Consider the following 27,919-nt stretch of genomic DNA (forward strand, 5'->3'; position numbering starts at 1 on the left):
ACTTATTGCCACCCAAATTGCAGTCAAGATCCATGGTCGCTACCAACCAGAAATCAATGGTAAACGGCTATTGCGATAACGCAAACAAATTGGCAAAAGTTATTGAAATAGGTGGAGAGTACTAAAAATCTGGCGAGACTTGTTGTCCCTCAGATTTCAGAGAACAGTACAGGTTGTTCCTAAAGAGGATTTATTGATGACGCTCTGTGAAAACTCCTAGTGAATAATAATAATAATAATAATAATAATAATAATAATAATAATAATAATAGCAGCAGCAGCTGACCACAGGGTGAATATCAAAGAAAAGGAGAAACATAGCAAATGCACAGAGCTAGCCAGAGAGCTGAAAAAGATATGGAAGATGAAGAAGATGAAGAAAATCAAAATAATACCTATAATAGTAGGGCCACTATAAACAATCCTGAAAACCTTTGAAAATAGGTTGGGAGAAATTGGAATCAGAGGAATGACTGGGAAAATACATCCAAAAAAACATGAAGCACTACATAGAACCAAGAACATTGAAGCTGCACACTAAATCTAACCCTACTCTATCCCCCATCCCACATTATCACATCACTGCTCCCCCCCCCAGAAAAAAGCCCGAATAGCCAAGTATTCAAGAAGGAAGGAAAGAGCAGTAAGCACTGACCAGACTTCCACTGTATAAGTGCGAAGAAAATTGGGACCATGGAAAGGCTTATTGCCACTCAAATTCCAGTAAAGATTGACGGCCGCTGCCAACGAGAAATCAATGGTAAGCAGTTGTTGTGATAATGCAAATTTATTTGCAAATGTTATCGAAAGAGGTGGAATTGGAACTGGAAAATATGGGGAGACTTGTTGTTAATCAGCTTCCAGAGAATACTACAGGCTGTATTCAATGAGATCTTTGATGACCTCTGTGAAAGTTCCTTGTGAGCCAATAATAATAATAATAATAATAATAATAATAATAATAATAATAATAAATCTCTCTTTTTCTTTTTATCATTATTGAAATTATTTTGCGAAAATAAATATTGTATTTAGTACAGTTAAAAAAAAAGATATTTTGTCTAAATCTATACAGTGAATAAGAATACAAAACTATCCAAATTGAGAGATATTTTTAGATATTTAAAACAATGTACATTGGAATTCTAGTTTATATTTTTATGTTGGTCACAAGACTTCAACATTAAGTTATTTCGGCGCCCTACGCATAATGCATGCATTTCTGGATTTCTGTGTCGATATCGAGAATCACTTTCCTCGAAAATTCCTTTTAGTTGCCGTGAATTGAATTAGAAGCTCTCCTAAGAACGAAGCCATTGTCGCAAACATAGAAATGATACATCACAACAAAATACTGATGACAATATTATTACTTTAGCATAAGGAAACTTTTATTCAGTGATAAAAAGTGTTATGTCAAATATCATATAAGCGTTAAAAGCATTTTGCAGGATCCTCATAGAAATGCATACACGCAATGTGACACGATCACCAATTCAGTATTACCAAAGTAGGAAGACCGAATATTTAAGAGAGTATTTGACAATCGTCTGACCACTTTTTCTCTGTTTTTCAAGTCAGTAATCAGTAAATTTGATTTCAATATTTTAAAGAACAGAAACATCAAAATAATTGTAATTGACATGTGGGGCATTGTAATCTATTATTTGGCAGAATGTTTCGTTTCTCTTGACTTTTATCACGTTTCTTAGTCAGCTTTGTATGGTTGTATTGCTATGTTCGAGAGATCTTAAGCCCTTAAGCTTTCAATACCGTTAAAATCATTTATATGTTCCAATGCAATCGTTTACATAATTTCTGATAGACTACCTACCAGGCCAAGCCTTGTCTGTTTTAAAATTCATTTAAAGTTAGTTTTTTAAGTGTCTTATCTTACCTCTTTGTTCATATAGTCTAAATTTATTAGTGATCATAACGATTATTGCTTTTTTAAAACTACATTTTCACCCTAAACAAGGCACATTGCCACTTTATTGTAGGGAGCTACTATAAGACATAGACATCGGGGGTACTGTGTAGGGAGTTCGGCAGCAAGCTGTCGGTTCATGTTATACTTGAATTTCTGCATGTCAGTACAGTTGGGGAAGCAGGGACCCGGAAAGGAATTCCAAAGTCTAGCTGTCCTGGGGAAGAAACTACTGGAGTAGAAGACTCTCTCATATCTAGGGATCTTTACTGTGTAGGGGTGGGATTTAGCTGCTTGTAGGGGTTGTCGGGGGTATTTACGTCGAGGGGGCACAAGTGCTTGCAGTTCGTCAGAGCATTCACCGTAAAAGTACTTGTAGAACAGGCAGAGGAATGCAACGTTTCGTCGATGGGACAGAGGCTGAAGTTTAGATGACAGTTCAGGACCTATCAGATTGGTGACTTTCTTTTGAACCTTGTCCAGGAGCGAGAAACTAGTGGCAGATGCACCAGCCCAAATACGACAACAGTGCTTCATACATGGGCGAATAGTGGCCTTATAGAGGTATAGGATACTTTCGGGCGTTAGTATCTTTCTAGCACGGTAGAGAGAACCCACCTTCTTCGCAACGGTCCTGGCGATACTCTCAATGTAACTGTTCCAACTTATGTTTCCTGTGAGCGTTAGGCCGAGGAGTTTAAAAGATGCACTTTCAGATAAAGAGTCATTGGCCATGGCTATTGGTGTTAGAGAAGGTTTCTTGTAATTATTGAAGGAAATGAGTTTAGTCTTAGCAGCATTGAATGTGACCATCCATTTATGTTCCCATTCCATTACAGATCGGTGGTCATCCTCTAATGTTTCTGCCATTTCTTTAGATATGTGTTCATTTGTTTTCCTGTCGTGTCTGTTATAGAGCGTGGTGTCGTCAGCATATATACCCATCTCACAGGTAATTTTGTGAGGGAGGTCATTTATGAATATTAGGAATAACAGAGGCCCAAGGATAGACCCCTGAGGCACTCCCGCATTTATATCATATTGTTTAGATGTATGACCGTCGAGGACAAACTGGATTTTTCTCTTATCTAAGAAGGATTTATTTATGTTAAGTATTCTTCCGGTGTGGTCTGATTTTTCCCGAGAAGACAACCTGGATTTTCTCTTATTTAAGAAGGATTTAATTATGTTAAGTATTCTTCCAGTGTGGTCTGATTTTCCCGAGAAGACCTTCATGTCATACCCTGTCAAAAGCCTTAGATATATCCAGAGCTACGCTCTACCCTCCCCCGCTTTGCCCAGTGACTGGTGTATACGTTCTGAGATTACAATTAAGATGTCTGCTGTGAAACGGGCTTGCCTAAATCCATATTCTTGGTCAGTCAGAAGTTTAGCATCTGTAAGGTGATGGACTAGAGCTTAGGTAATTATTGACTCAAATATTTTGGCGAAAAGTGGGAGGAGGCTAATAGTGCGATAATTTACTGGGTCAGTTCTTTCGCCAGAATTCTTGAAAACTGGTACTACAGAAGCAGTTTTCCAGCAGGCAGGAAAGCAAGATTCCTTAAGGCATTTGTTGTAAAATTTGGAGAGAACTGGAGCTACTTCGACCGAGCACATTTTTAATAGCACAGCCGGAATGAGATCAGGTTCAAATGCTTTTGAAGTGTCAAGATTTCTTATGATAGCATGCACCTGAGCAGGGATGATTTTCAGATCTAGTATGGCGTCTGTCCGCAAAAGAAAAGTTAGGGATGAGGTGGTTGGCAGGGTCCAGTGTGGAGTTGGAGGCAAACCGACTGGCAAGCATGTTAGCATTCTCAGTTGCAGAGCCAACAACCTCATGATTCTTGGATAGTGGGGGAATTGTTGATTGCCCATTATTTACTACACTGTTGTAGATTTTTCAGGAGTCGCGTGTTCCTAATTTCTGTGCTTCGATGCGTTTTGTAGTGGTTTCAGTAAATTCTCTCTTCGCTGTCGCTATTTCTTTCTTACAGTTACTTCTAGGTTCTATATACTTCTGCCTGTTTGAACTGGACTTATGTCGGTTAAATTTGTGGCGCGCATGCTGCCTTTGCGCTATTGCAGCTGCACAAGTAGAAGCAAACCATTGGGGAGAGTAGGGCTTGCTATAAAATTTGCGCGTGGTGTGCAGGGAAAGTGCTGTATCTATGCTGTCAGAGACTTTGTTTATTAGGGTACAATCTTGGGTCGAGGGAGATCGGTAGAGAAAATAAAAGTAGCTTGTATTAGTTCTAATCGATTTGTTTTTGCAGTTATCGGTGACAATTCCGTTTCTTTGTTTAATTGTCCTTTGTGTAGATATTTTGATTTCGTATGCTATTTCTTTGGTTAGTATTATCAATTGTCCATGTAACCACTTTTCTTCCAATTGTTTTGCTTGATCGTTTTCTTTCTTATTTTGCTTATTTTCGTGTTATTTTGGCGACAATAATCAGATCTCCGTATTTCGTGCCATACATTTTTTTAATCATCGTCCACAAAGTCTTCACCACTTATCAGTAGGGCTAGGACACCAGCATATTCTTTTCATTGTGTTGACTCTCGGGTGTGTATCCGTTGATATCGTATATGCTTTTATAAAGAGTGATGTAGTTCTCCGTCAATTAACTGTGCCTGTGCTGGATATATACTTGAGAGTCAAAACAATGAAAAAAATATTCTGCTGTCATAACCCTAAAGGATAAAAATTACTACCGGAACAGTAGTAGAAAATCGCTATGAAGCAAACGAACAACAGAAGATGTTGTATTTGAGAAAAACAGCTTACCTTATAGGCTTGTATATACTGATGTTTATTAGCTGTTTTCCTTTCGGCTAAAGTTAATGGAAAGAGAGAGATAAAGCGCCTTTCTAACGGTTTCATTGTCTAAGTTTTATAGGATGGTCCTTTTTATAGGATGGTGCTTTTTTAGATGGGATGAATAAAGTATATGTTAATTTAGAATAGCTATTCTTGTATAAACAAGCCAAGCAAGAAACAATAGTTAAAAAAAACAATCATGACCGTCTAAATGTAACATAGCGGGGATGTGCGTATGTAAATGAATACGAAATGATTTCACCAGAGGAGAAAATTACTATAAAAGAGAGAGAGAGAACGATCACTAAAGAGATGTGGATAACGTTTGCGATCACGTGCGAGGCGAGAAGGACTCTCAAGAAGACAATCACGTAAAAGACGTCACAGCGATAGAGAGATAATGAGGAAATAAATGTTGTTCTCACAAAGAACAAAGCGTTGGATTTATTTCTTATTTTTGTGTTATTTTTATTTTTCCTTTGCGATTGAAACTGCACAAAATGTGTTTCGATCCGCAGACAGCATTACACAAACACCCATCCTACTCATCATATATAACGATTAAACGTTAGATAACCACAAGAATTTACTATGTTATACTATCATTTCTTTTAATCCGTTGCAGTTGAAATCGTATTCTAAGAAGCAATTATCTTTCTCTTATGCGTTTTACCGAAACAGTTGTTCCAGAATAATAGTCAGGTGTCGATTAGTTATTGATCGAAGCTGAAGATAATGTCAGTAAGAAAATATTTGTTCTAAGGTATTCTGTCACTGAAAATGAAAAATAAATAGAAACAGAAATGTATTCGTATTTGGTAGCCACGGCAGTGATTTGATTTAATTCGCATGACAAGAATGCTGGGATGATGTCATCGACTTGGAAGTTCTTGTTACTTTGCTGAAAATTGTTTATTCCTTAACCATTTATTAAGTTTGTAATTTTTATCAGATACGTAAGGAATTATTACCATTATTTTATTTTTCAGGAAAAAGATAAAATAAAATTCCTAGCTAATTTTTACATTTCTTCAAGTGACGATCGTAATTATCGTTGGTGATTTTTTTATTATTTTTATCTGTTTAGGTCGAGTCAAATTTCAAATAGAAAATTAAGTTATATCCATAAAATGTATGGCCAAAATATAAAAACAACATGCCCGCATATGCACTGACGAACTTTAAAACAAATTTTCTCATGCAGCTCAATAAGGAATATTCTCCTTACTTACAACAAAAATGCTAGTTTTATTTTGGCATCTTTAACTCGCCCCTTTTTATACTGATGATGAGAATATAAAAAAAACCATCTTTGTCAATTATTGTCAATAATACTGTCAATTTTAATAAAATAAATATCGTTTTCGAAAGGACCATACACTCAATTCCATTTTGTTTGTTTATCCTTTTGAAACTGATTCATAAATTACAATTATTAATCTTTATACTAAATATTAATATAGCTCTAGGAGAAACATACATGTTTAGCTTCCTATATATCTGCAGTATCACGAGCGCTGTTTCTTTGAAAGTATAATTACATTAAAATAAACTTTGCTCTTTTAGACTGAAGGAATTAAAACGCTTAAGAGCTATGAGACGGGTGAGGTACCTTTCAAACGAGCGACATTTGAGTTCATGAATTTATTTTTCTATATAATCAACACAATTCCCAATGGATTTTTACCAGAGATGATTGACGATGCCTCGATCGGAGAAGTCTACTTCTATGTCACCACTTTGAAATCGAGGAACCCATCTCCTAACTGTGCTGACATCAACTACATCGAGTTCGTAAATAGGCGCTGGTGAATGTTGACCGGTTCAATTTCTTTTCTTTATGGAAAAATCTAATAACGTACTCTGCTTATGTAGCACGTCCATGACAGGTTGCTTTTATAGGTCTTGAATGCATCAACTGAGTAATAATAACAAAGCAATTTGGAATTCACACTGATCGATTAGCTCAGAATAAAGAAATAATACGAAGCGATTTAATTCAGTTTAATGCACTATAATCCTAAGAAAATGTAGGTAACGTATTTTCATGAATTTATCATACGCAGTTTTTTTTTACTCATATATATACAACTGTTTCGGTCTTCCTCAATCACATAAATCGCAATTTTACATAGAATGTACAATATATATATATATATATATATATATATATATATATATATATATATATATATATATATATATATATATATATATAGTGCCGGCAAAAAAAAAATCCGCACTTGTAATTTAAAAAAAAAACCTGCACATTTAAGCTAAATTTAATGTTATTGTTGAAAAAAAAAACCTATACCTCATTTGATGCCCTTTTATTCCTCTATAATTTTACCTGTTCATATTTGACTATTAATTGAAATATTCTTGTGTTCACATCAATTATTAAAAAATAACTTCAAATTGAGGAGGAAAAAAGAATGTCTGCAGCAACAAATTCGCTTGAATCCAGCCTAAATTATCGCCCCTAAATCAGTTTTAAATATCCAGCAACAAGCAATAAAGAATCTCTAATAGTAATTGTAGCTGTTCTAGGTTATACAACGTAATATTTAGTCCATATGCCACAACTTTCTCTTAGTGATCGTCAGGAGCTCATTAATCTCCACCTTTCCGGTTTATCCAATCTAGAAATCGGCTGCAGATTGAAATGTGATGAGAAATCAGTACGAAAGACTGTGCAAAGCATCAAAACATAGGCAGTGTTCGTGATGCCCATAAATCTGGTCGTACTAGAGTTATTTCTAACAGGGAAGATAATGCTATGAAGATCCGCAGCCTAAGAAAGAGATTTGAAACGGCTCCCCAAATCCAACAACAGTGCAATCTTGTTAAAAAGTGTTCTCTTTCTACTGTCAAGAACAGATTAAAGAAATTTAATTTGTAAGGATATGTAGCAAGACGCAAGCCAATGATTTCTGTAAAGAACAGAAAGGACTTCATAATGGTCAAAAATACTTTTTAGCGACGAAAGCAAGTTCAATATGCTAGGCAGTGATGGTAGGCAGTACATCTGTCGGAGGAAAGACGAAGAATTTAATCCTAGGTGCTCAGTTTCAACGCTGCAAGGCGGTGGAGGGCATTATTAGTACCAGTTTCCAGGACCTATAGTTCGCTTGCAAGGTCGAATTAATTTGACCAATGCATTAATATGTAGACTGAGCATTTTCTACCCTACTTTGGTCAGAATTTGGATGATAATCCGATCTTCATGCAGAATAATGCTACCATTCACGCAGCTGGCAATGTCAAGATGTTCCTGGAAGAGCATGATATTCCGTGTTTGGATTGACCTGCACAATCTCTAGGCCTCAATACTATCGAAAATATATGGCATTACATCACGCAACAGCTACGCAATGATAATATTTTTAATTTGGAAGGACTTTGGACAAAAATTAAGGAAAAGTGGGATTCCATTTGCCTGGAGTATTGCTGCAGTCTAATCCAAGGAATTCCCAAAAGATTGCAGGCTGTCAAATTGTAGAAGAGTTATGCTACTAAATATTAACTAGTTCATTGTGTTCCTGTTGTATTTGTGTTGCATTAATGTCCTAAAGTTGCAGTTACATAACAATTTTCCATTGTGCGGACTTTCTTTTTGTCTTCTCAATTTGAAGTTATTGTTTCTAAATTGACATGAACAGTAGAATATTTCAGTTAAAAGTCAAATATGAACAGGTAAAATTATAGAAGAATAAAAGGCCAATAAAATGAGGTATAGTTTGTTTAAACAGTTACATTAAATTTAGCTTAAATTTTCATTTTTTTTTAATTGCAAGTGCGGACATTTTTTTTGCTGCCTGTAATATATATATATATATATATATATATATATATATATATATATATATGAGTGAAAGTGTGTGTCTGTCTGTGTATATTTCCCTACGCAATAACTCTGTCAATTTTCAGTATGCAGACTCGAAATTTGATATACAGGGTATGGAGATTTGGAAAATCGTTGTAAGTTGTTTTCGGCCAGAAATTTGGCTGTTAAGGGGGTCAAAATTCAACGATTTGACCTTTGAGAACTCTACCAAACTTATCCGCCAATTTTGGGTATAAACAATTAAAATTTTAGATATAGGTTCCTTAGATATTGATCTAACATAATAATTTAATTTGAGCCAAACACAATACGTGTTAAGCGGTCATAATAGGGGTCAAAGTTTAAAAAATTTGACATCTGCGGTTACTCAGACAATTTCTGGTCTAAACATTTGAAATTTAACATAGTGTATTCAGAGATAGAGCAAGCTTTTTAATTGGTTTGGATCGAAATTTTTTAGTTACCAATATATAAATGTATGTATGTATGTATGTATGTATGTATGTATGCATGTATGTATGTATGTATGTTTGAATATCTGCCTAAAACTTTCGACTGAGGCGACAGATTTTCACAAGATCAGTATCGTTTTGAAGCTCGACCTTTCAGACGACAAATACCGGGGATCGTTTTGTATTATATTTTTCTGTCAAAGAATAATGAGAAAAGGCACATCCTAGGTGCTAAGCCTCAAATAAATGAATTATTTATCGACATATCCACCGTTTTTAAATAACTTTAAACAACCGTTTGTCCCCCAGGGAAGTAAATTGTTTAATGTCAAAAAGGAGTTATGGCTCTAGCAATATCAACTATGTTCTCCACAAGGCATCCTCTGAAGTAAACTGCTCTCCTCCCTCATAAACTTTTCTTTTTAATATTGACCAGAGATATTCAATGAAGTTAAGGTCGGGAGAGCACGCTGGTCAGATCATGAGAGTTTCTCTGAAGAATCCTATAGATTAAAGGAAGGCTGCAGTCGTCCTTATAGAATGGGATGGTGCCTTGCCATGCATAAAAATCAAAGTAGGTCATCAAGCCGTGGTGACAAATGTTTATCCAAAAAGGCCGTGTATGCATTGCTGGTAGGTTTTACACCCTCTGGAACTCGGAATGGTCTAAGCAACTTATCCCCCAATGATTCCCATCCAAAATATGATGACTCAACCTCCTTCTTGGCAATGAACTCTGTAAGGGGTTGGAGGTTCGTTCGAGTTTCAAACTTTGGCTCATCTATTCGGACCGTTAAGAGTAGCACGGGTCTCATCTGTAAATAAGACACATTGGAAATCCATTTTCATGTATATCTGTGGTCAAGTCTTTCGTTTTTCCCTATGTTGTGTGCTTAATGGAGGACTTGGGATAATTTTGATGTTTCTTGCCATCTCATTCAACATATTACATCGGGTTTGTCTCGATCTTGGAGCGATTCCAGCTCTTTCAAAATAGAAGCACTGGTACCATTTGTGTTTCGGCCAAGAAGACTAACGAAATAAAATAACATATAGATGTCTAAGGCTTTTATTTTATCCTGACGAGCGACTTTTAATGAGCGTCAAAATTTAAACAGTTTTGCTCTTATTTGTATCTAACGTCTCCTCCAAGGGTTGTAGGGCTTTCGTATCATTTGTTGATTTGCTGAAAAAAGAAAACACTTTGTTATCGAACTCGCATCAAACGTCGTTCACAATATATTATCTTCTCTATTTTCTCATTATAAACTACTTTGTTGTCGATATTGTGTAACGATAAAAATCAGAACTGAATCTTCAGTTTAAGAATTTAGTTGGATTATCTGGATTAGTCAATGTTGGAAACATTTCAACTTTCGCACATCTATTAATAGAAGCAAAATACACCCACACCTTTTTGCGTGTTCTCTGAATCTATCTTGGCGTTTCATCATCCAAATTTCTTTATAATACCTCGACTGGTACATTAATCATCTTTGGGGACAATCACTTGTTTCCAAACATAGTTATCGCAAAGCATTGTACACTTAGATTAGCGTAGAATGGTACCGTAATCCAAAATTTGAAGAATCAAAGAGTAATTTATTTTTCTTCAATTGTTTATAAAATATTGCAATGATTGACTTGTTTACTAAGCAAATAAAATTCTAATGGATTTGCCTTTGAAATTAATTTTTAAAATCTCATTAAATCAGTTAATTTTAGTAGTTCATACTATAGTATTTTTATTTCAATAAATTTATGATTAAACGTAAAACGAACAGACATATTTGGGCGGATTATTTACAAGTTTTTCATTGCATGCATATTTTTGTTGTTTTTCAATTTTATAACGTTTTCACCGTTGTATTTTCCTCTGCAGATTTTGTCATCATCAACAACGTTTGTTTACGTCACAAGGGTCATTTACTCCCATGTCGCGTTAAACATATTGTAGATAGTAGTTTATCTATAATTATCATTTTGTCAGCCATCTTATTTTCAATAGATTTTCTTAGTTGAAATGTTTATATAAAAACATTAGATAAAGTATAGGGAATATTTCACTAGAAAAATGTTTAAAATGTAAACACAGAGTAAACATATAAATAAAAATGTTACTTTTTTAAAGCATTTTTTTTCAAACAAAAATAAATCGTTGAAAACAAAAATATGTTTCCAAGAAAACAGCTGTTCGGAAGAATACAGTAATTTATAAAATGCATGAATTATCAAAAATTGTGTCCTAGGATTGGCATTGATTCGTCCTTATGCATGACTACTCCTGCAAATCGCAGAACATATATTTTGGAATGCTGAAGGATAAACTGTGTTTTCTATTTTTACCTGAAAATTAAAAGCGGAATAAAAAACTATGAATCTATTTCGTCTCGTTTTGTGTACGTCATCTGCTTTTACAAATCATCCTCAATAGTTTTCTTTTCGAAAACCCGTCGTTCGTAGCCCTTCTTTGCTTGTTTTATAATGATCAAAGGAAAGAGAATCGACCCAACCTAGTAATACAATTCAAGGGAAAGATGAAAGTAAATACGACTAGCGATAAAATTCGCGTAGTTTTATATCTGATAACATTAGTATCTCATCGCTTTTCAATTCTGTTCTTCTTTTTTTCATCCGCCATCTTTGTTTTTTCATCAATTGCTCTGACAATACCCCGCGTGACACGCTTTTCAATGGCATGGCGGCCAATGACATTTTCATAAACGATCCGATCCTGCTTATGAAACGCTGAAAGAGAACTAATTTCTTCCCTTTTCATACATTTGATAAATGCCTGTTGTTGCACTGAAATTAGGCCTGAAAACACATCACGTCTTATCCTCATATTCAGCTAGGAATGTATAATGAACCTTTTTAGGGTCGATTATAAAAAAGATTAATGTTACAAAAAGTCAATTAAATGCGAGAAAAATTCAACTATTTAATAAATTACACTCAATTTTGAGAATAATAAAAATTACCGTTTCCCCTGTTATATAGAACTACGTATTTTTAATCAATTTTGAACTAAACAAAATAAAATACAGTGATTAGCTACATACTTCTCCTCTATTTAGTTATTGCCCTGGGTAGTCATCCAACATTCCCTGAAGAAAAAGTTTCTAAGGAAAATCAAATTACTATGTGGCCCTAATTACGTCATAGAAAGTGAGACAGAGTGTTAAGTATTCCGAAATAGTCACGAATCTGATATTACCCAAGCTCAACATAACATAATTTCGTTGATCTAATGAGAACTAAAATATCAATGTGATAATTATATATATATATATATATATATATATATATACGTGCTTATATATATCATTATCACATTAATACAAATATGCACATGAGGAATATTCTTACTTTGAGTAATAAGACCTCACATAGGTTTTGAATAACTAATTATACCTGCTAAACAATTGAGATGCACATTTTCATCCCTGGCAGTCTCGCATAGTTTAACCGTTGTCAACAAAGAGCTTAGTCCAACTGCGATATTGATTTTCATCGAAGGAGGTATAGACATTGAAAATGGTGAGGACACAGTAAAAATAGCGAAATAAAAGACAGCGAAAGAGGACATTAAAAAAGAGAAAAGGCATGGAAAAAGAGTGAAGAAAAGCAAAATATTGGAAAACAATATTCATCAAACTAAAACAAAGAATAAACACGCAAAAGAAAGAAATAATAAGGTTAAGGTAAATAATAAAGTGAAAAAAAGTTAAAAGTGTAAAAAAGACAAAAAAGTAAAAAAAAAGCAAAGAGAGAATGAAAGAATAAATGAAGAAATAAAGAGAGAATGAAAGAATAAATGAGGAAATAAAGAGAGAATGAGAGAATAAATGAGGAAATAAAGAGAGAATGAAAGAATAAATGAAGAAATAAGAGAGAATGAAAGAATAAATGAAGAAATAAGAGAGAATGAAAGAATAAATGAAGAAATAAAGAGAGAATGAAAGAATAAATGAAGAAATAAAGAGAGAACGAAAGAATAAATGAAGAAATAAGAGAGAATGAAAGAATAAATGAAGAAATAAAGAGAGAATGAAAGAATAAATGAAAAAATAAAGAGAGAATGAAAGAATAAATGAAAAAATAAAGAGAGAATGAAAGAATAAATGAAGAAATAAAGAGAGAATGAAAGAATAAATGAAAAAATAAAGAGAGAATGAAAGAATAAATGAAAAAATAAAGAGAGAATGAAAGAATAAATGAAGAAATAAAGAGAGAATGAAAGAATAAATCAAGAAATAAAGAGAGAATGAAAGAAAAAAAGGAAATCAAAGAGAAATAGAAGAGAAAAAGCGATGAAATATTGCGAGAAGCATGATTGAAAATCAACGAGAAAAAAACTCATTTTGGACACACGATTAATACATTCTATATTTCTATAAAGTTGTCTGCATAACATTTCGACAAATTTTGATGTCATCATTAGATGAATATTAAATTGCTGCACTCATAAATTTTGACATTAAAATGTCCATTTACAGTCCAAATTAACATGAAATACAAAAAAGCTTCACTTTTTGAACTCTTCTTCGCATATGCCACGTCCAATTTGTAATGGTGTCCTTAATTTGTGGCTGGCTATACGAAAGAACCGTGATTGTTGTTTACATTTTTTATATTTTTAAAACATAGCTGTTGCAGACATACTTATTTTAACAGTTCCCTTTTATTCATAAGGAATTGACATTGGAATATTATGTTTTTGAGTTTATTACTTAAAATGTTATTCTCATAAAAAAAGATTAGCATTGCAGTTGCATTTATTCAACATTTTTAAGCATATTTTGAATATATATATATATATATATATATATATATATATATGTATATATATGATATATATATGATATATGTATATGATATATATATATATATGATATATATAATATATATATATGATATATTATATATTATGTATTATATATTATATGTATTATATATATATTATATATATATATATGTATATATATATGTATATATATATATATATATACGTATGATATACAATGCATTCAAACTGAAATATCTTTTTAAGAGTCTGACCGCAATAGTTTGTATCTTTCGTGTACTTGGTCCACCGGGTATATTTTTCAGATAGTTTTTGACATTCTTTTATATGGGTTAATTATATTCTGGTATATGTTTCCATGGCTTGCTGATGCATTCGATCTTCAATTTTTATAGATATTCTTTCATTATCTTTCATTATCTTTCATTATCTTTCATTATCAGAGATGTGATGGAGAGATTTACACACTTCATTATGTTGCATTGTATAGTAGTCGTCCCTACAGCAGAATCTTACATCTTTTTAAGCATTACTGTTCTTATTAGTTGGTTCAAGCTGCGAATGTAGCATCTTATCGGATACCAAATATATGTGTATTTAAATTTGTATTTTTTAAAAAGACATGTTAATTTTTTTCAAATTGTTGAAAAGTTTTATTCTTAATCTTGTATTTTTCAGGATGAAAAGAACCAGATCATGACAACTAATGTTTGGCTAAGACAGGTGAGAATCAATTCGAAATTTTTATGTCGTTTTGACTGCGACGTCAAGCCAGAGCACTGTCCCCTTTGGTCGCTTCTGAAAACGACATATGCACGCATACATACATTATAAGTATAGGTTAGGTCTTATTTAACCGGGGGGCACTGATTACTGAATTTCTATGAATGAGCAAAAATAACTATCAACTACAACAAATGGATGTGACTTAAGGTTTTTATTGCGTTTTCTTTTGCGTACGTTGTTCCGTCATTTGTCGTGCACTTCCACGCCAAGAATTACATAATTTTGAGAGCCGGTGTTTGAAAACGTTTCAGTCGTTTAAGTGACTTAATGAATATATATATATATATATATATATATATATATATATATATATATATATATGAAATCACTATAGCTGCTAAATTATTAAAATAAAAAAGTATGTATATATGTAGTTGACATTTAATATTAGTTCATGTCTTTTGCTTCATAGATTATTTCTTTCATTATTAGAGATGTTTCATTAAGAAAACTGTAAAGCTAATCTATCAAAATCTTTTATGTCCTTATTTTACAATGATATTTTGTAATTAGGTTGAGTTGAAATATTGTTTGATATAATAAAGGTAAAATAGTAAGAAACACAATAAAAATTAGAAATAAAATATACTAATAAACTACAAGATTTAATACTGATATAAACTCATCACTAATAGAAGTAATTTTTTAAGATTCAAGTTTAAATATACAATTATTTGAAAAATACAATAATAATTAAAGTTTATTCAACCATCTGCATTCTTTTTAAAATCATATAAATCTATACTCAAATTATTATTATTATTAATAATAATATTAATAATAATAATAATAATAATAGGAATGTCAAAATTTAACGTAACAAATGATGCCTTGCATTATATATGTATATATGTTATAATTCGTATTAAAATAGATATACAAACTGCACTAGAAAACATAAAATAAAAAGATGCAAAATGGAAAAAAGAAAGCTAATATGGTATAATCCACCATATTAAACTGTGATCATATAGGCAACATCTTGATAAACACACCACCAAAAGAAATAGATTAAATGCAATATTTAATGAGTATGAAATCGACTATGGTTGTACAGAAAATACAGAATAAAATATTAACAATAAAATTATTAAAAATAATGAAAGTAATATGGAAAAATAATTTAATTGTAGAATAAAAGTAAAAATTATGAAAGAATTATGCAATTTAAGCACAATATATAATATAAAATATAAAGCCAAAACGTGATGTGCCTTATATAAACTTAAAATAGATATATACATTGTAGAAATATTATAACACTATTTTGGAAATATAACTTAATATCAAAATAAGGAACACTTCAATAACATAGTAAAATAGATTAACAGCCAGGTTTAAACAATGGAAAAATATTTACTTTTGTCATTTCTTGTTCAGAAAATCATACCATGCACTCTGAGAAGTAAATTGAAGTCAATATGAAATTGGCGACACTTTTCGGTCATTGGTCATATACAGTGATTATATTGATATTGACCAAACAACAGAAGCGGCGAATGAAGTTTATATTGCATACATGACCAAAAGACAAATGTTTCCTTTCGCAAGGTTACTCAATTAACAAGAATAACATATATTATTATTGTTATTATTAAAATAAAAAATAATTTCAATATGTAAATCCTTTCAAATGACTTACATAACTTATATTCGTGTCAGTGCGATTATATGCCCAATATACTCTGACCTGGGGAAGTTTTATTCATTAAAACGTGGCTGGAATCGTTAAAACCTCAATCAATTGTAATATTTTTAATAAGAAAATATATGTGCGCGCGCGCACACACACACAAACACACACACACACACACACACACACACACACACACACACACACATATATATATATATATTAAAATAAGATATTATATATATGTATTGTCAGTACTTACATCAACAGTGAATAGAACATAATAACGTGTATTACTCTTATTCTACCCAAACAAATAATATTACCAGCGGGGCGTAAGGTGATTCTGTTAGGGACCATGCCTATATGAACATTATATAGGGAGGTTAGCACGATGATATGCTCAAGACAGTAAGTAAATTAAAGCTGAAACACGTTTATCTCCTAAACACATGTGAATATTTTCGTAAAGAAACCAGTGAAGGGACTGATACCCAAACTAGATCAGAAATTGGGAGCATTAGCTAAAATTGACTCAAAGTGATTAAAATTATTGAAAAAACAAATTATATTAATCATTAGATTAACACTGCGGTTGTGATATAAAATTATAACAATAACTGGAAAATACACTCTTTTGATATTGTATAGTTTCATTGATAAATTTATTTTAGGTTACACCAAGATTTCGGCCAAAGATATTAGCGTTATTACAAGATGCAAAATTTAGAATCTCCCAAAAATGATTAATGGATTGAAACTAAGATTTCATATATATTTGATGTGGGAATAGGTATACCTGAAAACTTAAAAAGCCGAATTTAATCGGGTTGATTATTCCATATTTAATCGGGTTGATTATTCCATATTTAATCGGGTTGATTATTCCATATTTAATCGGGTTGATTATTCCATATTTAATCGGGTTGATTATTCCACATTTAATCGGGTTGATTATTCCATATAATTTATTTAAGTATTTTGAAACTGGAACTAGAGATGATATATGTGCTGTCACTCACTCACTCGCACACACACACATACATACACACACACGCACACACACACACACACGTGCGCGTGCGAAAATAAACAAACGTTCATTGATTTTAATTTCCCCACGCATTTGCACAAAAATAAGTTCTTCTTGTAACGACATAATTTCAAATACGCCCACGCGCTTATCTCACAACAACAAAAGCAAATGTGACATATTTCTAGCGGACGTAGGCGAAGACAATACCACGTGACAATATCGATCAATGAGAAATTTTAGAAGATTGTTTTTAACGCTTTCCCAAACCAAATATCAGCAGCAACAATCTTGTGCTGGAATCCAATTAAAAAGTATTTAAACGCAACAAACATTCTTTCTTTCTCTGTTTTCGCTCCAAATTGACACGAGAACATGTCTCTTGTTTTCATCTCATCGTCGTTTTCAAATCTGTCGAAACCATAATTACACACGCCACGCAGGCATAAAAAACACACACACTTATGCACACATGCATCCATCCCGTACATTTTCTATAAGATTTACTAACAACGGATTACTTTCCTCATGGGACTTTCAAATTTCAAACTTCACTAGTTAAATAAAAACCCTTGAAATAAGGACATTATTTTCACAAAAGACTTTCACCTTCCAATCTTATTAATTTAACGAAGGTCTTTCGTCTAACATGACCTTTTAATCTTAATGATTCCACAAAGGATTTTCACCTAATCTTAATATTCTAACCTCAATGATTTCACAAGAACTCTTATCAATTGGACTTTGCTTGTTCATCTTGTTATTTTCTTGAAAAATAAATGCGGCGCATTTTAAACGAGAAGGATGTGTCATTGTGTTTTATTTATTTTTTATTATTTTGTTTGGGGCAAAGGAATTTAATTTCTCTTAGCTTTCTTTTCCCCTACATATATTATTAATAGAAAATACGCAATTAAATATAAATGTGATAGTCATATAAAAATCATATATATTATTTAATATAAATAAAACAGTAGATGTATGTGTACACGTGTGTGTCTGTATGTAAATATTTAACCGATAAACTCTTAAACTACTGGTCAGATAACACTGAAATTAACAGGAGATAGTAATCATACACCAAATATAGTTTATAATGAGTAAAATCTTTCTTTCGGTAGATATATAACGCGTACAGAGATATATAGGTTAGTTCAAATGCAAAATGCTCGTTTACACTTGCCGACTTGATTATATTTTTTCTGTGTATGACCACATTCAATTCATTAATTCAAGTCGTTTAATATTAAATATTTCTTATCTATGCCTCGCTATCTACATCGGTCGGTAGGAAACCTGAAATCAGTAGTATATGTTAGATACAATATAATGTTTAAGTGAAAATTGGCTCAGTCATAATATATACAATCTCTGCATAAATTAAAATATATTGAAGGGTACTTTACGATCCGGGAAGGTCGGACAACCTCGCAATATAGAGTTATTGCTTGCAACAAGATTAATACATAATGTATAATCCTTACAGATCTTATTTTCAACCTCAAATCAAATTCTAAGAACCCTTTTCTAACACGTTCTATATGCATTCAACGTATAACCACAAAGTCAATTACTAATGCTATTACTTTTTTATTTAATAAATTCAACAGCAACGGAATGACATTATAATAGACGTATGTGATTAGATACTGGATCTATGAGGAATGTGTTGGCATTTTATTTATGTAGGGTTTATTGCAAGTATTATAATAATTATATGGCTATAAAACTAATAGGGTTACATTAACATTGCGTTTAACAAATCTAAAAAAGAAGAAAAACAAACAATTGAAATGCATTCGGTTAACAATCCTTTTTAATAAAATGGTTAAACTGAGTTAAATAATGTTTTTTTTAATCTAATATATGTACATGTTGCTTGTTCTGGTCTCTATTATTTTTACTATTCTCTTCCTGAACTCCCTTAAAACCTCAACCTAGTATTCTTCGTTAACTGATTGACCAGTGGGAACCCAAGCATGTAGATCATGTCCGTGCTGTCCAAAAAAACGATCATCATAAGTTTCTGGGTGGATTTGCTCTGTCTAGCCTTATTGGGTCTGGGAGAGCCAGCATGTTTCCACTGGGAACTTTGTCTCTTGGTCTCTGGGTCATAGCAGTAGTTCCAGTTTTCACCGCAGGTCACCAGAGCATCAAGAACTGCGGGATCAGAATTGATCAGCTCGACCATATCCCTGCAATCATGACAACGTCTTTCTTTCCGATCTTCTCTGGGCACCCTTGGGACAAACTTCGCGCAAATCTTCTGCAACTTCAGTTCCTAGCGAATAATTGTGTCAGTTCCAACACTGATATCACACTGTGCACTTATAGTCTTTATCAACACACGGCGGTGCTTATCGATGTAATTCCTTATTTAGACAATCAACCTTTGTGTTCTGCCTTCCTTTCTCCTCCCACATCTCATCATCCCTAGTAGACTCCCTGCCTTCATTCAATGTCTTATGCCACTCCAAAACAGTTGCTCGAATCAGTCAAGATAATCCAAAACATTCTGAAGCATTCCATACATTTCCATGGAATTTTTCCAGTTTAACATAGAATTTTATTGCATATTTTCTTTTAAAATGTCCCACGTCCCGGTTATATTTGTGAAATTCACCAATTGTTACAATCAGGCTTTTGTAGGGTATTCGAATTCTTGCTGTAGCTGTTCATTTCAACCTGAAATAATAAAAAATAAGGAAGTAATCTCATAAGAGGTATAGCAAAAACATTCTGTGTGTACACACACACACACACACACACACATATATATATATATATATATATATATATATATATATATATATATAGATAGATAGATATAGGTCGATCGGTAGAACTGCTGACTATTAACGCGATGGTTCTAAGTTCAATCCTTGGCTTGGAAGAGGTGCTAGTCTAGCGGCACTGATGAGTTGTGATACAACGACACAGGACTATATGTCGATGACTACATATATATATATATATATATATCCAATGATAGGCATAGAACTTTTTCAGAGTAGGTGCTCAAGTGAAAATGGGCAAAATATAATAATGAAGATAAAGTCTATTGTATTTATTATCAGTACTACAAGGGAAAGTAGAAAATTATTATCTATACATGACTGCAAGAAAATTAATCCATATTATTAATACAGTATGCTATTAACCAGATCTTATTTCATGTTTATAAGAGAATCCTTCTGTTCGCCATTTGTTTGATTTCGATATCCTTTACAATTGTTAGCAACAATATATCAGAGAACCTGTTTTAATTGCACGGGTTGCGCAGCTTTGTCTTGACCAGCTTCAGTTTAGAGAAGGCCCTTTCCACTGTTGCAGTTGTAACGGGTACAGTGGCATACATTGTTAAGAGTTCAAGCATAAATGGAAATATCTCTCGGGCATCAAATTCATCAGTGTAATTGCAGTTTAACCACACTACTATTCCTGCCAAGCATTTACACAAGTTCAAGAAAATTTCCTCGATTTTAACATGTAGAGCTTCCAATAATGCCCCTAAATGGCAAACCTTGTCTTGCCAGGTATTGAGTGATGAAAACCAACCATATATAAAATTTATTTCTTTTTGCTTCTCGTTTTCTCAAGCAACTTGTAATTTGCGATCAGTTTCTCTGAATCAATACCCAATGCTAGGCTTTGAAAGCCTGCCCATCGGACCATACCGATCATGTGTGATTCTAAAGTAGCGCGCACCTTTATTTTCTCTAAAGCTGTCCTCCAATGGCTTATGCCCCTTGATTTCAAGCCGCTCGACCACTGTATTTCCCTTTATGTTTAAAGAGACGACAGCTGAAGCAAAACATAGCATTTTTCTGAGGTGAATATTCTAATCAAGAGTTGATTTCATACCATAAAAGAGCGTCCTTCGCCCATTCTTGAAATATGAAATTACTAGGTGACATAAGCTGTAATTATTGCAGAGTCTGATGAAAAACTCACTAATATGTATCTTATAATTTACAACATGGGCAGGATCATTTGGATACTGTAATTCAGGCAGTATGAAAAATAGCTCTTCAACTTCCGGCATTTCTGGTTTCACATCAATCTGGGGTTCATGCCGTGCAAGTTGTTGCTCAAGATCGTCTACATTGTCTGCTTCATTTGGCTTTTCGACTGCTTTCATATCTTCCGTTTGTGACTCTTCCCTATCTCGAGCCACTTTTTACTTTTCCAAGTCATCCGCTTGCTCTTATGTTGAAGCTGCCACCCTAGGCTTCATCCAGTCATAAAGAGTTCTGTTATTATGTCTTGTTTTCCTAAGGCCGGTCTGTACGATGTTTTGTCTGTCTTTATTATATTTTATTCGTGGAGACTCCCACTGTCCGGTTCACTGGGCGGGTTGCACAACCACTCCAGGGGCCGGCATTAGACAGCCCCCTTAATGATTAAACGCGCCTCTCGGACCGCGGACCGCGCTACCTCGCACACAGAGGTCGTTTTGTGTGCGAAAACTAGCCTCAGGATAGGGGCACCACTGAGGTGCCCTGTCGGTAACTTACGGCGCAGAGGCAAGCGGAGGGGGAAGACACGGAACTCGCACATATACATAGCTTCTGCATGATAGAGGGTTTTCACGTACCACGCACGTACGTGTCATAATATTTCAGGGAACACACCATCACTAGGAACGAGAGATCACCCAAATCCCTTTGAAGAAAGCCCCAGGCCAGCGAGATTCATGTTACTTGACTGGTGGAGCAAGCCTCGATAGGTTAACACTACCGGGGCATGCTTCACTGGGTAAGAGGGTCAACGGTTCAGCACCTGGGAACGAAGGGCATCGTTAAACAGATGAAAGCCGTACTTATCTATTTTCCCACGATGTCTTGCGGTAAGACCGTCGTCACCAACGACGGTCACGTCCAGTACGACAGCCAAACAGGGGGTTACAACTACGAGATCCGGCTTAAAAAGCTTTGTCGCATCGGGACACGGGGCTCTTCATGAACCGTTGGGTCCTTTTTTCGCAAGAACTTAGCCAGAAGGTCTGAGGCTCGGTTATGTCGCGCGCATTTAGCGTCGTGTGTGAAGGCGCATCTCGTCTGGGTATGGCCCATGCTTTCTACCTGACCGCACCGTCCGCGGCAGTTTAGGTCGCCGCCTGATCTTCCACCCCTCGCCCGTCTTGATTTTGTGCTCAGCAATCTATATCTCAGGTGGGTACATCGGATGGGAAGACCCGTTCCGGATGGCGGAGCCAGCGATGGGAGGCCTTCGAGGCGCTGGCGTGAACGAGCCCAGCCTCATCAAGAGATTGATGGAGGCCCACTCCGTTTCAGCTTCTCTAGGGTCTCTCGCCACCTTCCCGCGTACCTTCACCGGGCGGTTAACTAGATTGAGCACTGTTTGCCAACATCTTATCTGTTCCGTTCCTGCTCTTTTCTTCTTCTTTCTTTTCGTGGCATACTGTACATGATTAGAAGCAATAGAACCTAGAAAGAAATAATTATTATAAAATGTAGGTGATCGAAGCAGAAATTATTAATATATTTGCCGAATAATGACGGAGATAAAATCGTACATTTCCGGGCAGTTAACATAAAACAGCAGAAAATGCCACACAAAAGTTGAGTGATATATTTTCGTGCAAATGTAGGCAAATTTAGTAAATAAGAACTTTTTTTTAGAATAACAGCAATCAAAGATAGATTTACATTGTATTAATTAGCTTATTTGTTTTAACGAAATATTTAAATTTTTGTTCTGTAATTATAAAATGATCAAGTAGTTTGTATTTTACACAAGATAAATTTTAGATATATCAGCGCCAATCGAACAGTATTCAGTATCTATAAAGCAGTATGAGCTAACGGGGCAAGGAGAAAAGGGGCAGATAACTCTAAAATGTTATGCAGAAAATGTTACTTGTACAATTTTAACGTCATTTTAATAAAAAAATATCGTATGCTCTATCATCGTACAGATTTTTTTATGGGGATTTCTTTCCGTCATTTTCTTTATTTGTGTTTTTACGAATGCTTTTGTAAAACTGCACAAACACCCTTTGTTCTAATAACCCAATGCTAGCACTAGTTATGTCAACTTTCTGCCATTTCTGTAAAATACACAGGTAATTCTGAAGATAGTGCTATCCTTATTGCGCTTAAATACCAATGTTTTTAAACAGTTATTTTGACGATTACGAGGCCGGCGACGACAACAAAGAAGAAGGGCAAATATATCTCAGTCAGACACGCAAAAAAGAGTAATTCGAAACACAAATGAATTTTGTACAGAAATAAAAGCAGTGATATAGAGGGCGAGGGATTGTTGAGTTAAAGAAGCAACATTTCCTTTTAAAGAAATACAAATATTTTCCAAAGTAAATATGCAAATACATTAGCTTTACAAACTTCTATATATGTTCCTTTTACTGTATGATTCCTTTTATGACAAATATATTTTTGTCTCACACGCAAAAAGGCTAATTCGAAACACAAATGATTTTTTTAAGAGAAAAACAAGCGATGATAGTACTTGCCGTGTGGGATATTATTATTATTATTATTATTATTATTATTATTATTATTATTATTATTATTATTATTGACTACACATATAAGTCAGTGCCATTGACGATGAATTACTTAGAGCGTCACAGCTACTATGTAGTTGCCCATGAGGAAGTTCCTTGTCATACGGGATAGAGTGTCTCCGTGGATCACAAGCCTATAATACATTTCTCTGAAAAAGATACTTTTAAAACAGAAGTAGGAGCAGGTGTTTGAGCACTCCCTTTCTGCACGTTCCTGTATACAGTGGAAAGCTATAAAGTTGTTGTCCAAAAAAAAAAAAAAAAAAACACTACAGTTTTATTTTAATTCTTTTATTGAAAAAAAAATCAATCGAAGTAACTTGATTATGTAGTAGAGCTGACATCTATTCAATATAGTCGCCTTCAGCCTCAATCACCGCCTCGATACGGGTCCGGAATTGGCAGCATGCCTTTTCTACAAGCGCCAGCGGAAGCTCGGCGAATACTCGGCGGATGATGACAGTTATGTTGGTCATGTTGGTGATGTCGTATAACGAAACTAAGTAGTCCTGTGGGTTCAGGTCGACAGAAGAGAGGGAACAAATGAGAGAAGAGTACAAAGTCGTAACACTCCTTTTGAAGCCAAGCCTGGGTATCTATGGACTTGTGGGCCAGTGTCGCACCCAGGGTCTGCTAGCGGTCACTTGATGTCACCAGAGAATAACCACACTCTTCAGAACATTCAGGTACAATTTGGCGTTGACTTTTAAGCCAATTTTGAAGAAGTGAGGTGGCATGATGTTACCCTAATTTAAACCACACCAAATACCATAAACGTTACCGGAAACGTTATTTTCATTATCATGTGTTACAAGGTGGTGGCATGCAGATATTTAGTAAATGAAAGTTAATGTAGGGATCCGGAAGATCTTACCTTGTTTTCCTTGTAGAATTTTTATTTGCAATTGTAAAGGAGGTTTTTCTCCCTATTGTTCGATTAGTTTATAAAAATATTTAGTTATTTAGTTAACTTACATTGTACTCCATGAAAAAACCTATGCGTAAGATTTTAATTCTATGCAAATACGAAATATTTGAATTTGTAAAGGAGCTATTCGTCAAGAGCACCATTACGAGTGCGTTTGACGATGTGGGAAGATTTACATTGTTTTTGCTGTTAAATTTTACATGAAAATACACTCTTAGATTTATATAGATTCTCTAACATTACTATCAATAGGAACCATAAACGAATCACCCACTGACACATACATACACATGCATACACACACACACACACACATATATATATATATATATAAAGAGAGAAAAACGATAAAGAAGAGATAGAAACGGAGACAGAATGAGATGAGCAGGTAGGTTGACAGACGAAGAAGTGTTGCTAAATATACCAAAATTTTTCACTTATAAGAGTAATATTTTTTGATTTCACATAATTTTATTTTAAAACACCGGACGGTAGATTTTATATTTTGATTTTATATATTTTGATTTTATATAGATAGTGTATGATCACATAACACAGAAATTGAATTGCACACACGCCCACGCACCAGCGGCCAGAAACGGCAAACTGTATTTGGACAAAATTTTGTCACCATATTTAAAAACAATGAACATGAACGAAGACCTAGAACAGTGCTCTGTTGTTTTAATGTCGCTAATTTTTTTTTTATTGATATTTTCTATTTTTTCCAGTGTTTAATTTTAATTTAATTTCATCTCAATTAAGTTCATTGTCTTACATCCATCCAATGTCTGTGTCTCGTCGTTTTGTCTGTCCTGTGAATTGTCTTTTAAAGCATTAATCATGAACATTGTTAATGTCAAATTTTGCTTTCCAATGCCTTCTGATCATTCTGTTATTGCGTCCGTCAATCGTCACGTTTTTATGTGTGTTCCTTCCGCTGTTATTGACCCTTTGTCTCTAGAATCTTGTTTCTATCGCAAAATCTAACCCAACTCTTCTCTTTTTATGTTGTTCCCAACGCCAGTTTTGCATCGATTTCTTCGTTTGCCATGTCGATTGTGTTGCTTCAGATACGCAGAATAGCATGGTTTTGATATTATTAGTCTTTTTTCTGAATTGCTGCCACGATATTTTGCTGCTAGTCCTACCGAAACCTATCCCCATACTTCGAATCCTGACCTCTTGACCAACCCCCTTCTATATTACCAATTTTTTTTCCTAAACTACATCCTTCATGTTGCTAATAGCCATCTCCGACCTGTATCTGTTCCATGTTTACCTTGTAAATCTTTTCCAGTTTATTTGTAAATCAAGAGTGATGCGGCTCGATAAAACATTATATTGATTGGGCACGCTTGCCGTTTGCTGTTGTATTTAATAATATGCATATGTATTTATAAAAATGTAAATAAGTAGATATTCTTTCCACAAATATTTTTCCCCTGAAATTTTAATTTATTTGTTTATCGTGCAGAAATTATAAATAAACAATTTATTTGAAACATCCTTTACCAAATGTAATGTTAATGTTTATCTTTGGATCGTTTTCGCTTAAAGATTTAAAGGTTATTGAAAAGGAAAAATGAAACCAAAAATCTCAACTAACCACCATCAATTTTTCCCTTATATCGTCATCACAGAAATAAAAAGAAAACATTAGTGTAAAAGACATGTTAGAAGTATTTTTTTACAAAGGAGTCACCACTTGTAAAGACTCAGAGGTTACTCGAGAGTAAGAGTTAATAAGTGTACAGTGGTCAATGGGACAATGACACAGTAATTGTTACTAGTGGAAATTTGGTAAATTGGATTAATTAATGGGAACGGTTCATCAAGATCTTATTTACGTTTGACTTGAAGACGACCATATTATAGTTAGTCGGAAAGCAGGCAAATGGAAGAGAGTTCCTCAGATGTGCAGTTATAAGAAAGAAGCTTTGTTCATGGAATCTACGATTTGGTTTAGACACAAAGAGTGCGGGAAATTATTGGTAGTGTTTTCAGTTAGACGAGTGCTTCTCGTGAAAGTTTGGAGAGGGGAGACAATAAATTGGAGCTCAGGCGAGCGCTTGCTATGAAAATAACGATAAGGCAGAGACAGGCTCGCAACATCTCTTTTGTGAGAAAGAAGTTGCAGGGAAGACAAATGGGCATCCCTCGCTATGCCACGAAGTCTATTTTGAACTCTACCAAGGCAGGATAAGACTTTCTAGCAGCTCCGCCCAGATGTGGCAACAGTACTCCATCCTTGGACGTACCTGGCTCTTATATAGGTAGAGAATTGCATCAACAGAAAGATATCTACTGGGTCGATAGAAGGATCCCACCATTTTCCCAGCGATCGACAGATTTTATGTACGCGTTCTATTTCATATCAGGAATAATGGTCAAACCCAGGAGCTTTTCAAAACATAGAAACCATAAACTAACTCAATAAGATTTAACAAAAAGTATGTCCGCCGTAATTACATAATTGTTTAATAGCCAATAATTTGTTTAACAATTAAAACGAGATTCATTTTTCATAAAAGCAATATTACATAAAAACTTAGATATGTTTTATTATTACACGACGACATAATTACGTAAAATCATTTTGATGCAAACGCATTGTTACATAGAACATTTTACATAAGAAGCATTATAATAAGGAATGCACAGTTTTGCTTTGAATATGTTTGGTTTTTCCTGTGAGATTATCCAATTGAACATCTTCTCCCAGTGACGATTAAGCTGTCATATTTGAGCAGATTCTTTAAATTTAATTAAAGTCACTTTTCATAAAAGTGTTATATTGATCGCAATATCTCATATCTGAGCCATAAGCTTCATGTCGTAGAACTGCTATACTCTTCAGTATTTCAAAGTGCACGAAAATTACCCACAACTTTCTATGAGTTGTATTGATTTGGATATGCGATGAGTAAGCAAATTATGTGGGAAACAGAATTAAATTTGAATTTTATTTAACCACTATATATATATATTTAACCACTATATATATATATATATATATATATATATATATATATATATAAACCCTGTGTATCGTTTTATTGCAGGTCAATATTTTTTAAATTTTACACTTGAAGAGCATTACAAAGGTGCTATATTTCCCTAATT

The 27,919-nt window shown here is 33.9% G+C and overlaps 1 protein-coding gene across 2 annotated transcripts in view; it reads left to right on the forward strand.

Annotated features, from left to right (window-relative positions):
- The window catches only part of LOC145268745 (acetylcholine receptor subunit alpha-like), a 276,701-nt gene that overhangs the window by 55,510 nt on the left and 193,272 nt on the right, over positions 1-27,919 (forward strand). For both annotated transcript variants that reach the window (XM_080124349.1, XM_080124341.1), the window contains exon 2: positions 14,539-14,583. In XM_080124349.1, coding sequence (XP_079980475.1) covers positions 14,539-14,583 — 45 coding nt within the window. The remainder of the gene's footprint in view (positions 1-14,538; positions 14,584-27,919) is intronic.

This window comes from Euprymna scolopes, chromosome 4 (genome assembly GCF_053919585.1).
Source record: "Euprymna scolopes isolate OS-2025 chromosome 4, ASM5391958v1, whole genome shotgun sequence".
Lineage (NCBI taxonomy): Eukaryota > Metazoa > Mollusca > Cephalopoda > Sepiida > Sepiolidae > Euprymna > Euprymna scolopes.